At 39.8% G+C, this 15,154-nt stretch overlaps 1 protein-coding gene across 5 annotated transcripts in view; it reads right to left on the bottom strand.

The window, feature by feature from the left end:
- Positions 1–8,082: 8,082 nt before the first annotated feature.
- The window catches only part of LOC108697808 (serine/threonine-protein kinase BRSK2), a 172,969-nt gene continuing 165,897 nt past the window's right edge, over positions 8,083–15,154 (bottom strand). For 2 of the 5 annotated variants that reach the window (XM_041571622.1, XM_041571624.1), the window contains exons 18-19: positions 11,432–11,521; positions 8,083–9,435 (exon numbers count right to left, since the gene is read on the bottom strand). In XM_041571622.1, coding sequence (XP_041427556.1) covers positions 9,212–9,435; positions 11,432–11,521 — 314 coding nt within the window. In that variant the 3' untranslated portion in view covers positions 8,083–9,211. The remainder of the gene's footprint in view (positions 9,436–11,431; positions 11,522–15,154) is intronic. The other 3 variants (XM_018228237.2, XM_041571625.1, XM_041571623.1) reach the window with 2 other exon arrangements.

Below are 15,154 nucleotides of genomic sequence, written 5' to 3'. Positions count from 1 at the left end.
ATGACAATATCACAATGGAAATTATGTTAGATGTTGAATTGGAGGATGAACTGTAGGTGCTATACATGCAGTTGGTTGGAAGTAATTTTTTTTTGACACTGGAATGGAAACTTTATCTTGGGGGGGCATCTCATTGAACAAATATTTTATGTTTTCTTATGTTTATGAATATTATGAAATAAGGAATCAGTTTTTGAAGATATTTCTAAATTGTCTGGTAGAATTTGCCTTGTGGTGACCTGGCACTGTCCATTTCACTTTCTCACAACCTTCCTTATTACCTCCCAACTCCCATAGTTTTTTTTTGTTTCTGTGAAAAGAAGCCGACAGTGTGGTGGCTCTGAGTCAGCTAGGGGCATGACCACCCAAAATTGGTCATTCACACAAAAAAATTTACAAGGCAGCAGCAGTAGCACAAAGTGCAGTTGACTGCAAAGGTTTGGGCATCCCCTGGAAAATTGTATATTTAGTTAATTTTGTAAGTAAAAAGTAGGTAAAGTTATTGCACATTTGATTTTGAAAACATATTTCTATGTGCAGGAAGAACATTTAAAATTCAAGGCATTCATTAATTCAGCAAAAAAAAAAAAGATTTGCACAATAACAAAAAGGGTGTAGTACCTGCACCAGTGCCAGCGAGATTATACAAAGAATCTTTCCAAAAAAAGGTATGTAGGAAGAGCTCTGCTTTTCACTCTCCCTACTCTATTATTAAAGATTATTTTAACTGAAATAATGCTGTGTATGGCTTTATGAGTTTTTCTTTATTATGAATACACATAATAATTATACTGCCATTTCTTTGGTTTTGTCTGGGTTCCATTCTGGACATCATTTATTCTGTAGTTTGGCACGCACTCAGCAGGACTCCAGATAGCGGTAAAAAATCTCTTTACTTTATTGCACAAACATATATCGTCCTAACGCGTTTCGTGTGTTACCACACGTAATCATAGGCATCCTATGATGCCTATGATTACGTGTGGTAACACACGAAACGCGTGGATTTTACTATTGAGTGCTGTTCTTAGATCTACCAGGCAGCTGTTATCTTGTGTTAGGGAGCTGCTATCTGGTTACCTTCCCTTTGTTCTGTTGTTCGGCTGCTAGGGGGAAAAGGGAGGGGGTGATATCACTCCAACTTGCAGTACAGCAGTAAAGAGTGACTGAAGTTTATCAGAGCACAAATCACATGACTGGGGCAGCTGGGAAACTGACAATATGTCTAGCGCCATGTCAGATTTCAAAATTAAATATAAAAAAATCTGTTTGCTCTTTTTAGAAATGGATTTCAGTGCAGAATTCTGCTGGAGCAGCACTATTAACTGATGTGTTTTGAAAAAAACATGTTTTCCCATGCAAACCAAAACTATAAAGCATATTTGTACATGTATGGCTACTTGAATTGATATCCTTTTCAATGCATTTGGGTGCAGCTGCAGATTCTTCGCTAGGGCAACTTTAAACAAAAATTGTTCTGAACAAACTATTGTTCTAAAATGGGAAAATGGTTACCTAGATTTAAAGACTTTTTTAAGCAACCGCTGTTTTGTTTGATTTAATTCAAATAGCCAGGAATTGTGCATTGGTTATTATACATTTTGCAATCTTTGTGAACTGTATTTCCATTACCGATAGAATTTAAATAGCAAACTGATAGTGCCCCTTTTCTAAGCAAAACCTTGTGAACTGCTCATCTCTCTTTTATGATAGTAGCCTTGTTTAATCTGCAAGATGAGCCATATAAAACATAACCGGCAAGTTACATAGTAGTTAGTTAAATTGGGTTGAAAAGAGACAAAGTCCATCAAGTTCAACCCCTCCAAATGAAAACCCAGCATCCATACATACACCCCTCCTTACTTTTAATTAAATTCTATATACCCATACCTATACTAACTATAGAGCTTAGTATCACAATGTAACTATGTACATTGTACAAGTTCCTTTAAATATTTGCTTGAATGAGAACTGCTGAGTTATTCATATATTTTTATTGCCTTGGCTGTTCAACTATAGGTAAATGTAATTATGGATGTGCTTAAACTGGTTAATGACACCTCATTTCTGGATTAATGTAGTTATCTACAGTATGTGTATGGCATATGGCATGAGTGCATAGTGCAAAAAAAGGGGTGCATTCTGTCCCTGCCCTGCACGAAGAAGAATTTGCCACCATTTTCTGTGCTTCTGTGTTCCCCTGATGATAACAGTGCTGACTGCATCTGCCACTTCTATATTTATGAGGTCTGGGTAAGGGGAGCAACATAGATATCCCCACTCCTGATGCCTAATATGCAGGTCATTTAGAAGTCCACTAGTGGGTGCCATCTGTATCTGGATCCTGTACTTACCACCTGCCCCATTTGCTTGATCTTCCATCTGGGATCTAGTTGAATGGCCCCTAATAAGTTGTTGAAGTGGCTTGATTGGTTTAGATGTAGACAAAGAATGGACTACCCAGTGTATCCCCACACCGCAGCTCCTGCATGAATGGATCATTTGCACATTGTATTATCCACTTACAATATCCAGCTAGTTGAACCAACTGACTCAGTTTGGGGAGTCTGCAGTCGTCACAAACCACCCTGTTCCAAAGGCCATTAGCCATTTTAGTTGCTGAGAAATTAATCTTTAGAAAACCAAAAAAATAAATAAATAAATGGGCTAATATAAGAAAATTCTCAGTGCTTGCATTGTAACCCATAGCAACTACTTAGTAGCTAGCATGTACATGGGGGCAGATTTACAAACCGGCGAAAAGTGGGCAGCGTCCGATTCGCACCTATCGCTACACTTCGCCATGCGAAAATTCGCTCAGACAACGTTAATTCACTAAAATGTGTAGTTTCGTCATGGGCGCCGAACGCTTGTGACTTTTCCCTAGCGTTACTTCAGAAATGCGAGCAATTGAAAGCGAAGATTCGCTAGCGTTCATTTCTGCCTATCGCAAATTCGTTGAGGTCTTGCGCTCAGGTTAATTTGCATACGGCGGGAAATTTAAAGTTGAATGAACTTCTTTATGTTATATTTTGCAGCAAATTACATTTCCACTGTTAAATACACATGTCCAGGGAACCTTAATAAAGACAATAGAGTTGTTATAATGCCCTACACATGAGCCCACTGTATAGTTAATGTTCTATATGTTAGAAAATGTATGGGGGAAACTGGTTATCAAAAAATTTTTTCAAGGACTTTTGCAGGCTATCACTCTGAAAAAAGGAAAAGACGCCAGCGTTTTTTGAACTTTGATTCTTTTTCCACTAAGAATATGATGTAAGTAACAGAAGACTGATGAAGATCTATGCACTGCAGTGCACTTTTCAGGCGAAAGAGATAACATTTTGAAGAATTTGCAGAGTAACGTCCATTCGCCAGAGCGATATGTCGCCTGGCAAAGAGTGCGAATGCGCGCCAGTACCTATCTCTTTCGCTAGCGAATTGGCAGCTGTGCCCATTAGTAAATAGGCGATGTCCCTGCGGGTGGTAACGCTGGTGAATTGTTGTCAGCATTTGCCACTTAGCCCTTTATTAAATCTGCTCTATGATTTCTTTGGTTGCTATGGGTTTATGAGACATGGGACAAATTTTGCATCCTCCCCAGTAGGACTTTCCAGGCAACTCGAGGTCACCCATTCCAATAAGAAGAAAGAAGGTTCCGCCTAAATATTCGGAAGAGGGTTTTTTTTTTACAGTGAGAGCTGTGAAGATGTGGAATTGTCTCCCTGAATCAGTGGTACAGGCTGATACATTAGATAGCTTTAAGAAGGGGTTGGATGGTGTTTAGCAAGTGAGGGAATACAGGGTTATGGGAGATAGCTCATAGTACAAGTTGATCCAGGGACTGGTCCCATTGCCATTTTGGAGTCAGGAAGAATTTTTTCCCCCTCTGAGGCAAATTAGAGAGGCTTCGGATGGGGTTTTTTGCCTTCCTCTGGTTAAAAAAAGTTAAAAGGTTGAACTTGATGGAAGTGTGTCTTTTTTCAACCTGACTTACTATGTCACTATGTTTCTTGTCCTGAAGTTTTTTTTATATTTAAGTGTCAACAGCACATATAGGATATACAGAATAATCAAAAAAGAAATTAGTTATTGGCGCCTCTAACATTAAAGTTTAAAATAGACAATGTCAACGGATTTAAGGTGGCCATACACGGGCCGATAAAAGCTGCCGACAGACCGTGTCGGCAGCTTATTGGCCCGTGTATGGGGCCCCCCGACGGGCTTCACCGATCGAGATCTGGCCGAAAGTCGGCCAAATCTCGTTCGGATGGGACTAAAAATCCCGTTGGATCGCGGCCGCATCTATTCATTGATGCAGTCCCGCGATCCAACCGCCCATTGCTATTCGTTAGGATCCAATCGTTGGGCCCTAGGGCCCAAGATCAGATCAGCCCGATATTGCCCACCTCAAGGTGGGCATATCGGGGAGAGATCCGCTCGTTTGGCAACATCGCCAAATGAGCGGATCTCAGTGTATGGCCACCTTTAGTTAAGTGTGTACCCTGACAGAATTAAGACCCATGGCCTGTGGTACCGAATGCCCCCTAGATTTATTGGATGAACCAGTTGTGGAGCTGCAAATTTCCATCTGATTTAACAGTTGCGCAGGGCAAAAAAACAAACCACTAGGAAACTTTTTTTCTTAAATTTTACCATTTGTGATTGGTTTTAGAGAATTGTGTGATATAACAGGAATTGTGAATGAATGAAATGATGAACTGAGGGTAAAAGAAGAAAGAAAAATAAGAGATGTTTCAGTAACAGTAGGGACAGAGCCAGAGAAAGGAATATATATATATATATATATATATATATATATATATATATATATATATATATATATATATATATTTTACAGGAGTACACATTAACCCTTTTCTTGCTACAGGGTTGCAATGCAACTAAAAGAGGGGAGGGTCCGCATAGACTCTTCAATGTAACATTCCTGGTAATCTTAATAACGAATCTGAGGCGGTTCACCGGGCAAAGGAAGCTGTCAGAAAGGAGGTGGAAGACAGAAAGGAGGCATAATTTGGCATTTTACATACAATCCATCTGAAGTCATGTGCACGCCCGCATGCTTAGTAGCTTATGCAAAATAAAAATGTTTTGCTTTTTTCATCCTGCCACAAAAACATTATTAAAATGTCCATTGTCTCGTCAACAGGCAAATTCTGGTCTCAATGGAGAGGGTTGAAAAAACAAATATGCAAAAAACAAACCCTAGAACATGACATATTACAGAAACAGTACAATAAGATTCAGAATATACAAGTACAACATTCAACATATCTGTTCATTTGACCACACAGAGGCTATTTTCAGCAGCTGCTCTCAAGGCATTCTGGATGGAAACATTTGGAGAGTTGCTGGTGGAACATCTACACAGACAACAACCTTCTGATGTTATCTTTGATGTACACAAACTGCTTGTGGAACCAGGGAATAGGCTTGGGCTACTTGAACCAAAACTACCTGGATGAATGTCTAAGGGATGCCAATAACGTGTACTAGAAGATTTACCCCAACCAAGGAGCTATCAGTCACACAATAGATTGCCAATAAAACCTTGATAAGTTCTAACTTCTCAAAACCTTTGCAATACAAAATGTATCTTTATAACATATACATGCAATGTGGTAATGGGTTATCCACTGATCCACAAAGTTGCCCCTTTCCTGGTGCACCTGATTTGCACCTGTCATTCCCAATACCTACCACTTGTGTCCATGGTAACAACTCAATATACATAATAAAAACCTTATTAAAGGTGGCAAGGATGTGCTCTTGAAAGCACTGAAGTCTTCACGATCAAGTCAAGAATCTTCAAGATCAAGCCAATTTACAGAAATTCATTGTGTTCCATATAATGAACAGTACAAACTATACATGAAAACAGCATGGCCAGATCAGGGGGAGACTTAGTATAAGGCCTCAGTTAGTGTTGACTCCAAGGTTGCCCAATATGCCTTAGAACTTACTGCTGCATTGGCTTATCTGAACAAGGACATTACTGGATGTGATTCTGATCTTTGAGTTTAGTTCTGTTGGCCAAAATTCTCCAGCATGCAGGGGAGGAAACTTATATAACTGATCCACAAAGTTGCCCCTTTCCTGGTGCACCTGATTTGCACCTGTCCATTCCCAATACCCACCACTTGTGTCCATGGTAACAACTCAATATACATCATTGAAAACGTTATTAAAGGCTGGAAGGATGTGTTCTTGAAAGCACTGAAGTCTCCATGATCAAGTCAAGAGTCTTCAAGATCAAGCCAAATTACAGAAATTCATTGTGTTCCATATAAAGAACAGTACAAACTATACATGAAAACATCATGGCCAGATCAGGGGGAGACTTAGTATAAGGCCTCATGTAGTGTTGACTCCAAGGTTGCCCAATATGCATTAGAACATGGGTCCCCAATCTTTTTTTACCTGTGAGCCACATTCAAATGTAAAAAGAGTTGGGTAGCAACACAAGCATGAAAAATATTCCTGTTGATGTCAAATAAATTATATGATTGGCTATTTGGTAGCCCCATGTGGCTGGTAGCCTACAGGAGACTCTATTTGGCAGTAAATCTGGTTTTTATACAATTAATTAGCCTCCAAGTTGGGAATTCAAAAATAAGCATCTGCTTTGATGCTACTGGGAGCTACATCCAATGGATTGGTGAGCAACTTGTTGCTTGTGAGCTACTGGTTGGGGGTCACTGCCTTAGACCTTACTGCTGCATTGGCTTATCTGAACAAGGACATTGCAGGATGTGATTCTGATCTTTGAGTTTAGTTCTGTTGGGCAAATGTCTCCAACATGCAGGGGAGCTAAATTTTCCTATATATGAAAGAAGTACTGGAAACCTTGCAAAATATTTAGTTGTAATATATATGTTTTAAGGAGGTTTGACGAACACAGTATTGATGAAGTCAACACTACTGCCCTTTCTAAACTCTTGCGCTACAGAAGAACCTTTAATGGATGGTGGATATTGGCAGATGGTGGATATTCACAGATATTCAACCAGTTTTGGAAATGGTCTGATCAGTATAAAGTAGCAAGCGTTTCCACACCTTCCTCTTAATTGAATGCCACACTAAGGTCATCATTTGGTTGTTCATTGTTGATGTTTTTTTTATGAATACATATACACATCCCATCTAAGAAGGTTTACATTCATGTATGTCATTGCAATACAATGCCCTCCATATAGCAGCAACTTGGCTGGTGACACTGTATTTACCCCTGTGCACCCTGGTTGTGTGTTGAACGGCTCTTGGCTGCATAATAAGTAGAAAGACTATTTACTCAGCACCATCTAATCATTAGAAAGCTTTCAGCACACTGACATGCATGTCCACACCCCCATCTTAGTTAGTCCATACTTGGAACTCGGGCAGAGGAACAGGAAAAACAGAGTGAAAGAACGGGATGAGAGATAGAGACAAAACAAGTTCAGCTGGGTTTTCATTTTGAATTCTGGCTTAATACTCTTGGATGAAAAAGACAGAAGGAACGATATACATATGCTCATTATTCCCACCACATATTAATCAGCCATTCCTATGGGTTTCCAAAAGAAAAGTTACATTATTATTTAAATAAATATATATTTATATATTTGTATCACAGGTGCAACCAGAATGACTTTTTTTTTTTTACATTAAACTTGTGGCTGCATATTGAACAAAAAGAAAAAAAAAATACCAGTGTTATCACCGTAAGATCACTGTGGCATTATTATATATTATGGCACTTTAGGGATTAAAATGTCATCAATAAATCCCACACCAGATGTGCCTTATTGCCATAGTAATAACATTATAGCAGCTGATAGTGAAAAAAAAAACCGCAGACATGTAAGTCTACCAAGGAAGGTACAGTATTGGGTTATTGAGAACCGCCCGATGGATGCCCAAATGGGTTTCTGCTAAGCTGCAGCCCCCTGGTCACCCCTGCATTCCCAAAGGGGTATGGTTTTTGAACATCTGTAGTGGTTACTTATAACATTGTCTCAATCAAATTATTACTCTGTGTGTGTGCCCCTGAAATATATCACACAAGGACAACGTAAATATTTGCATACATGAATAGGTAAGCAAAGATATATTCTGAACAGGCAAAAGGAAGGGGCAAAAATGAAGACTAAATGTTTAAGAAACCATTCAGCAGTCAGACAAAAACAGAGGAAATGTTCAATTTGTGAAGTCGGACCTCTGGCACTTCCAGCAGAGGGCATTGAAGGTTGAACCCGAGATTTGTTCTGTGTCTAGTTTTCTACAATAGCACGTGTGGCTTGCACATGCAGAGATGATGACAGCTGAAGCCCTTTGATGGAGAGTTTCAAAGAGCTATTTGATAGTATGAGGCTCTCCCATACTACGTTTAATAGGAGCGACCAAGATCACTAGATATACAAAGGTCAAATAACCTGATGGTACTTCTAGTAGTGAGATATTGCCATTACATACATGTGCAAGGATATGCTGCGTTTACACCAGGGCAATACGTTCAGGGAACTTGGGATATGGCAGGGTACAAGATGCCTATTGAGTTCCAGGTTATAAAATGACAGTTGTGGGGATGTGCTAGAGAAGGTCAAGGTCTTTTGGCGTCAGCTGCCTTTGAAAAACAAAGAAACAGAAGTCTACAAAAAAAAAAAAAAAGAAAAGAAACTCAAATGAAATAGCCCGCCCCTGTTTTCCACATAAATAAATAAATATTAACATAAAAAATAAAAATAAGTTATTCATGGAGAATGTCAGTTTCTTCATACATTTTGTATCCATACTGTTTTATTTCCTTTCCCCACTTGCTGTGGTGTCTGTTTTGTTTTTTTTGTCATTTTTTATTTTTTGGAAATATTTACAGCTTCACAGCAACGCCAACGTTTTTGTTCCTCCCGGCCAATCGCTTGTTCTCTTCTGTGTATGTGCTCTTTTAATTTTTTTTACTGTCATGTCCATGTCTGTGTAGCCATAAGCTCTACTATGCATTCCAGTCGACATCCTTTGTATGCTTGGGAGTGTATAAAGTGTACACCTAGGGCAGAATGTACATATATGTACCTAGTAGTGTACTGCAGGCGTATCCATGTGAGTTTTCTCTCTGACATCGGGCGCTGTTTTCTCTTGTGTTGCTTGGTTCATTTTAGAGTTGGTTGTTCGTGGTTGGGCCACGACTGGCTCCTAGTAAAATCCTAGGTCATGGCTGTGTTTGCGTTCCATTAGAAGCCAAAAGTTTCTTGTCTTTGGAGGAACCTCTCCGGTGGTGCTCAGCCATGTCAGGCTCAGAGCATCGGGAATTCTGGCAGCTTCGGGTGGGGGTACCTGGTGGCCTGCTCTGCTGTCCGTTCTTCTCATCTGGTGGCAAGAAGAGAAGGTGATCCAGGGAACACTCCATCTGGGTTCTCGCTGTAACATTTGATCCTAAATGAAATCATCAATTGCACTTATCTATTGACATAAGTTACACCGGTTTATTTCATTCCTTCCATGCTCTTCCTGCAGAGCTAGAAGCATGCTCATTTTTCACCCCATTCATACAGACTGTTAAATGTTAATTAAACCCAATAGGATTCTTTTGCCTCCAATAAGGATTAATTATATCTTAGTTGGGATCAAGTACAAGGTACTGTTTTGTTATTAGAGAGGAACAGGAAATCATTTTTAAAATTAGAATTATTTAATTACAATGGAGTCTAAAGGAGAGGGCCTTCCTGTAATTCTGAGCTGTCTGGATAATGGGTTTCCAGATAACAGATCCTAGAACTGTAGTATAAGTAAGATGGATCAGCTAGAGCAGAGCAAAGAAGACAAAAATATTTAATTACATCTTTAACATAAAACTTCTATTTAATATTCATTTGCCATTTAATTAAGCATTCGTGGGTGGGCTCATCTTGTTATTAATGTTATCTTCCCTTTCATGTGTTTCTCTGTTGTCGCCACTAAAGGGCAAAATGTAAAATTTTTTGTTTTTATTCTTACATTCAGGGGCAGATTTGGCAAGGGTCAAATAGTAAATTAGAATTTTCGAGTTTCAAAATTCACACATTTAAATTTGAATCCGCCTATTCGAATATAAATTTGAATGTGAGATTTATCACACCTCGACCATAGAAACAGTCCTAATTTAAATAATCGCCACCTAAAATCTGCTGAGTTCATGTACAAGTCAATGGCAGAGGTCCGTTGAGCCATTTGGAGATGTTAATAGCCTTCCTGACATTCAAGTTTTTTTTCGGGAGAAAAACTCGATTCAAACTAATCGAAAACAAATGGAATACGAATCAAATACGATTCAAATTTTCGGGTCGGAACCATTCGATCGAATATTAGACATTTTAATCTTTTTCTTAAAAAACCTCCCAGTCGAATTGTGAGTATATTCGAATTAAAAAGAAATTTACATAAATTCGAAATTTGACCTTTGATAAATGGGCATCTCAGTGTCACATTGAGGGCCTTATTTATCAAAATCTGAATTTTAAATGAGATTTTATATTACAAAACTAGATCAAACTAGAATCCAATATTTGACCTTATTTATTATTAAAAAAAGTACAAATTAATCGGTTCGGGGAAAAACCCCAAAAAATTGTACGAAAAATTGTATTGTATGATTTTTTCAGAGTTTTTTCTAGTAGTTAGGCAGGTTAAAAATAGCGCTAAAAGGTTGAACTTGATGGACGTGTGTCTTTTTTCAACCTAACTTACTATGTTTTCCCGAATTATACGATTTTTTCGGATTTTTGCCCAAAAAGTCCAAAATAGTTGGATTTTCGGCTAATTCCAGTGCAGACCACAGAAATTTCCAAATAGAATAGGGACCTCTCCCATTGACTTATATACAACCTTGGCAGGTCTGAGATGCCGGATTTTTGGATTCGGACTTCTTGGGTCAGTAAACAGCACACCCGAAAGGGTATTTTTTTGTCTTGTATTTGACTTTTCCCAAATATTTTGGCCAGCAGAGAAAAACTTTATATACCCCTCTTGGCTGATAATGATAATTTCAGCCTGATAATGCCCAGTTATGCATTTTCAGGCTTTTCCATTCAGAAGGCGCAGAGGAGTTTCTCTGCCAGTGTGTATGTGTGTGTTACAGGCCTAAAGCTTAGTAAAAGCCTGCCTGCCAGGGCCATTTTTAATGTAGGGTAATAGGGGCTTTTGAATATTGTTAAATGTTTTCACTGTGTAAATAATGAATGTCCAACCTACAGCCTTCAGCTGGTTAAAAATGCAACTTTCAATCTGGAAAAGTTTCTGGGAGTTGTGGTCCAACGCTGGTTAGTTAGACATCTAACTCCTACTTATATTGGGGCCTCAGCCTTCCTGCATGGAAGGTTCCCCTCTTTTCTAAATCTAGCTTTGCTCTGACACTAGGAAATCATGAATGTGTGTAAATGATCCAGATACTCACCTGCCAGGGCCTGAACTGAAGGCTGGTCATGTGTGCTCAGCAGTTGTGCCTGAATTGTTTCTACCACCCTCTTAAATCTGCGGCTGGGACCTGAATACAAAGGGAAACATTACAATATCATTATATGTTCCTTATAACAGGTCAACACATTCCCTACAGATAAAGCCAACATACATATTTTTCTTCACATGTGCACTAAACCCTAATTTTATAATGTAACTGCACTTGGGTAGCAGTAAGGAGGCCAATATTTGATTAGGTGATGCTCTCTACCATCACTATAATGTAAAAAAAAATAATAAAAAAAAATAATACTATGTAACAAGATGAAATTTAACATTTAAGGATATTTGAAAAAGTCTTATTTGTAAACAAAAGGTGGGTAATTCTCAGCTTTTATAGCAGTTTCTTGTGTATTCACAGTCAAAAAGACAAAATAAGGCCAATGACACAGGGTATTCTGACTGCTATTCACTGTGGGTTACTGGCCACTGACATCAAGGGGAAGAATTACACAATGGTAATTATCAGCCCTGGAAGCCTTGGTTGACCTGTGCAATATCTCAAAGGGATACTGTCATGGGAAAAAACATTTTTTTCAAAATGAATCAGTTAATAGCGCTGCTCCAGCGGAATTCTGAACTGAAATCCATTTCTCAAAAGAGCAAACAGATTTTTTTATATTCAATTTTGAAATCTGACATGGGGCTAGACATTTTGTCAATTTCCCAGCTGCCCCTGGTCATGTGACTTGTGCCTGCACTTCAGGAGAGAAATGCTTTCTGGCAGGCTGCTGTTTTTCCTTCTCAATGTAACTGAAGGAGTCTCAGTGGGACATGGGTTTTTACTATTGAGTGCTGTTCTTAGATTCACCAGGCAGCTGTTATCTTGTGTTAGGGAGCTGCTATCTGGTTACCTTCCCATTGTTCCTTTGTTTGGCTGCTGGGGGGAAAAGGGAGGGGGGTGATATCACTCTAACTTGCAGTACAGCAGTAAAGAGTGATTGAAGTTTATCAGAGCACAAGTCACATGACTTGGGGCAGCTGGGAAATTGACAATATGTCTAGCCCCATGTCAGATTTCAAAATTGAATATAAAAAAATCTGTTTGCTCTTTTGAGAAATGGATTTCAGTGCAGAATTCTGCTGGAGCAGCACTATTAACTGATTCATTTTGAAAAAAAATTTTTTTCCCATGACAGTATCCCTTCAAAGATGCCAATCATGGCCCGTAGCCAGGCATCTATGTCATCTAATCTGTGTAATCTTATTATCTGCCTTGCAAGGATCCAACATGGAGTTGCTTCCATTTCCCTGTTTGCCCGTTTAGCTCAATATATAACAAAAACCACAGATTGTGTATGTTTAGCACAAGCCCTATTGATTGAACTCATGTTGACCAAGGCTCCTTTTTGCGTTTAATGTAGGAAAAATACAGCTGCAGACTCACCTCTCTTGTCACTCACTTCCAGCACTTCACTGTTACTCCTCTGCAGCAGTGAAGCGCTTTATGTCACATACTGCAAAGACAATGGTAGCATACAGGCTGGATGCCAGGAACTACCCAGAATCAATCCTTGGCCTCTGTGCTGAACTGTGTCTGCATTATTCTGGCCACTGGGACTCTTGGATCTATCATTTGTCTGTCTTCCACATGCACATCTGTTATCTCTCCCTGCTTACTTCTTCGCTCTGCCTACCTCATTTACATGTGCCAGTGATCAAGTAATCCTTTATAAGTTTGTTTCATGCAACTGTCCATTGCTTGATCATCTAAGCGCCCAAGCCTGATCTAGCCTGTCATTCCTGTGATTCATGATTCCCATGTCCCCTATGTTATGTTTTGGGTAGCCAAGGATGAGTAGAGTATAACAGTGCTTTATTAGCAGGCTCATGCAGCCCTTACACAACAGTAGCTTTCACTTTCACTTTTAAGTTACCAGGAAGTATGCACAGTATAAGTCTGAGCACAGTGACATCTACAGGCATGAACACCACACCCTACCTGGTTCCATGTCTGTTCTCCTGTTCCCACTCAGTGCCCGATTCCTGCTGCTGTGGATTTCTCTGGTTTGATCTGGCCTGTTTGCCCGACCTTGCTTGTCTGCTGACTGCCATTGACCTTGGCCTGCCTTATGATATTTGCTTGTCTGCCGCAAGCCCTGACATTCAGCCTGTTACCAGACTCTGTCTTGTCTTTCATTAACCTCACCACAGGCCTGTATTTTGGACTCTGATTTTTAATCTGTTTTGTATATTTCTTGATTTTGTTCATTAAATCTATTCATTCACCTTACCATGGCTGCTATTTATCCACATTGTTTCTGGGGTTATATTGCATATAGGCTTCTACCTGCTGGTCACTCACCAGCAATCAGACCTGACACTGGACATAAACAGCTATCGCTTTTGTTTCAGCATACAAAATGATTACTGTATGACTAGGGGCCAAGACCCGGAAACATTTAAGGCATGTAGTCTGTGAAGAAATACAGAATAAATCACCATTCTTTTACCTGAGTGCCCTCTGTGCATCTTTTGCTTATAGGCTTTGAGTACAATAGTTATTTTGTATATTAAAAAAAAATAGTATGTATGCTATCATTGTCTTTACAGTATGTTAATGAAATTTCATGGCAGCCCTGATTAGGGTTGCCACCCGGCGGGTATTTTACCGGCCTAGCCGGTAAAATACCTGCCAAGGCCGGGGCCAGTATTACAAATTTACCGGCAATGTAGCTGCCGGTAAATTTGTAATACAATCAAAAGGAGCCCTCGGCCTGCCCCCAATCCCCTGCAACTTACCTTTTTCTTTGCCTCTTCTAGCGTCCGCGGGTCTCCGTCGCGTGGCCCGCCCCTTTTGATGTCACGCCCCACCCCCTTTGATGTCACGCCCGCCCCTTTTGAGGCCCCGCCCCCAGCAGCCGGTAAAAAAGATTATAAAAGGTGGCAACCCTAGCCCTGATCAAGCACTACTTTGCCTCAGTCCAGGTTTTTAATTGAATATGTGTTTTCTGTATCTGTTCATGTGTGGTGCTGATCCTTTACTGGCCCTGTTACTACTTCTTTCTCGGCTGGACCTTGGCTGAATTTGCTCCACGACTGGCCACTGTGGTCTGATGCTCATTGGAGTTTTGTCTGAATACTCCTTTATCTTCCTATACCAGGAAAAGTCCCGGTGGACCAAGGTGTCAGTGGGCCCTCATGCTGGTAAACATGCGGCCTATTTCATGGCCATTCCCTATTTCTATGAGAACAAAGAGACTAAATAGATGGATTATAGTATGTAAAGAAAAGAGACTAGGAGAATAGAGGTTGAGTGAGGAGAGGAAGAATAATAGTACTGTGGGCCTCTAAGATTAATTGGTGGGCCCCTGGTCAAAGGTTTTTGGGTGGGCCCCTGGTGTCCCAGTCCGACACTGCTTCTGACTGTTACTTTTTTTGTGTGAGCCAGGTTACAACATTACAACATGTGAGCCAGGTTACAACTTGATGTTCATACAGTCCTTGCTGACTCCTGGACATCTACCCTATTTATTTAAGCTCACACTTTAGAGGGAACATTGCTTAGCACCCATTGCTTACCTTCATGGGAGCAAAAAACGATAACATTCAGAACTTGCTGGCCTATATGTCATGTTCTAGCAGGTTTTAACTCAAACAAGAGGGAGGGAACCCTTTTATGTAACATTAATATTTGCTTACGATAAAATGAGATGGGGAA

The sequence above is a fragment of the Xenopus laevis genome, chromosome 7S (assembly GCF_017654675.1).
Source record: "Xenopus laevis strain J_2021 chromosome 7S, Xenopus_laevis_v10.1, whole genome shotgun sequence".
Lineage (NCBI taxonomy): Eukaryota > Metazoa > Chordata > Amphibia > Anura > Pipidae > Xenopus > Xenopus laevis.
This window is presented reverse-complemented; position numbering and strand designations above follow the sequence as displayed.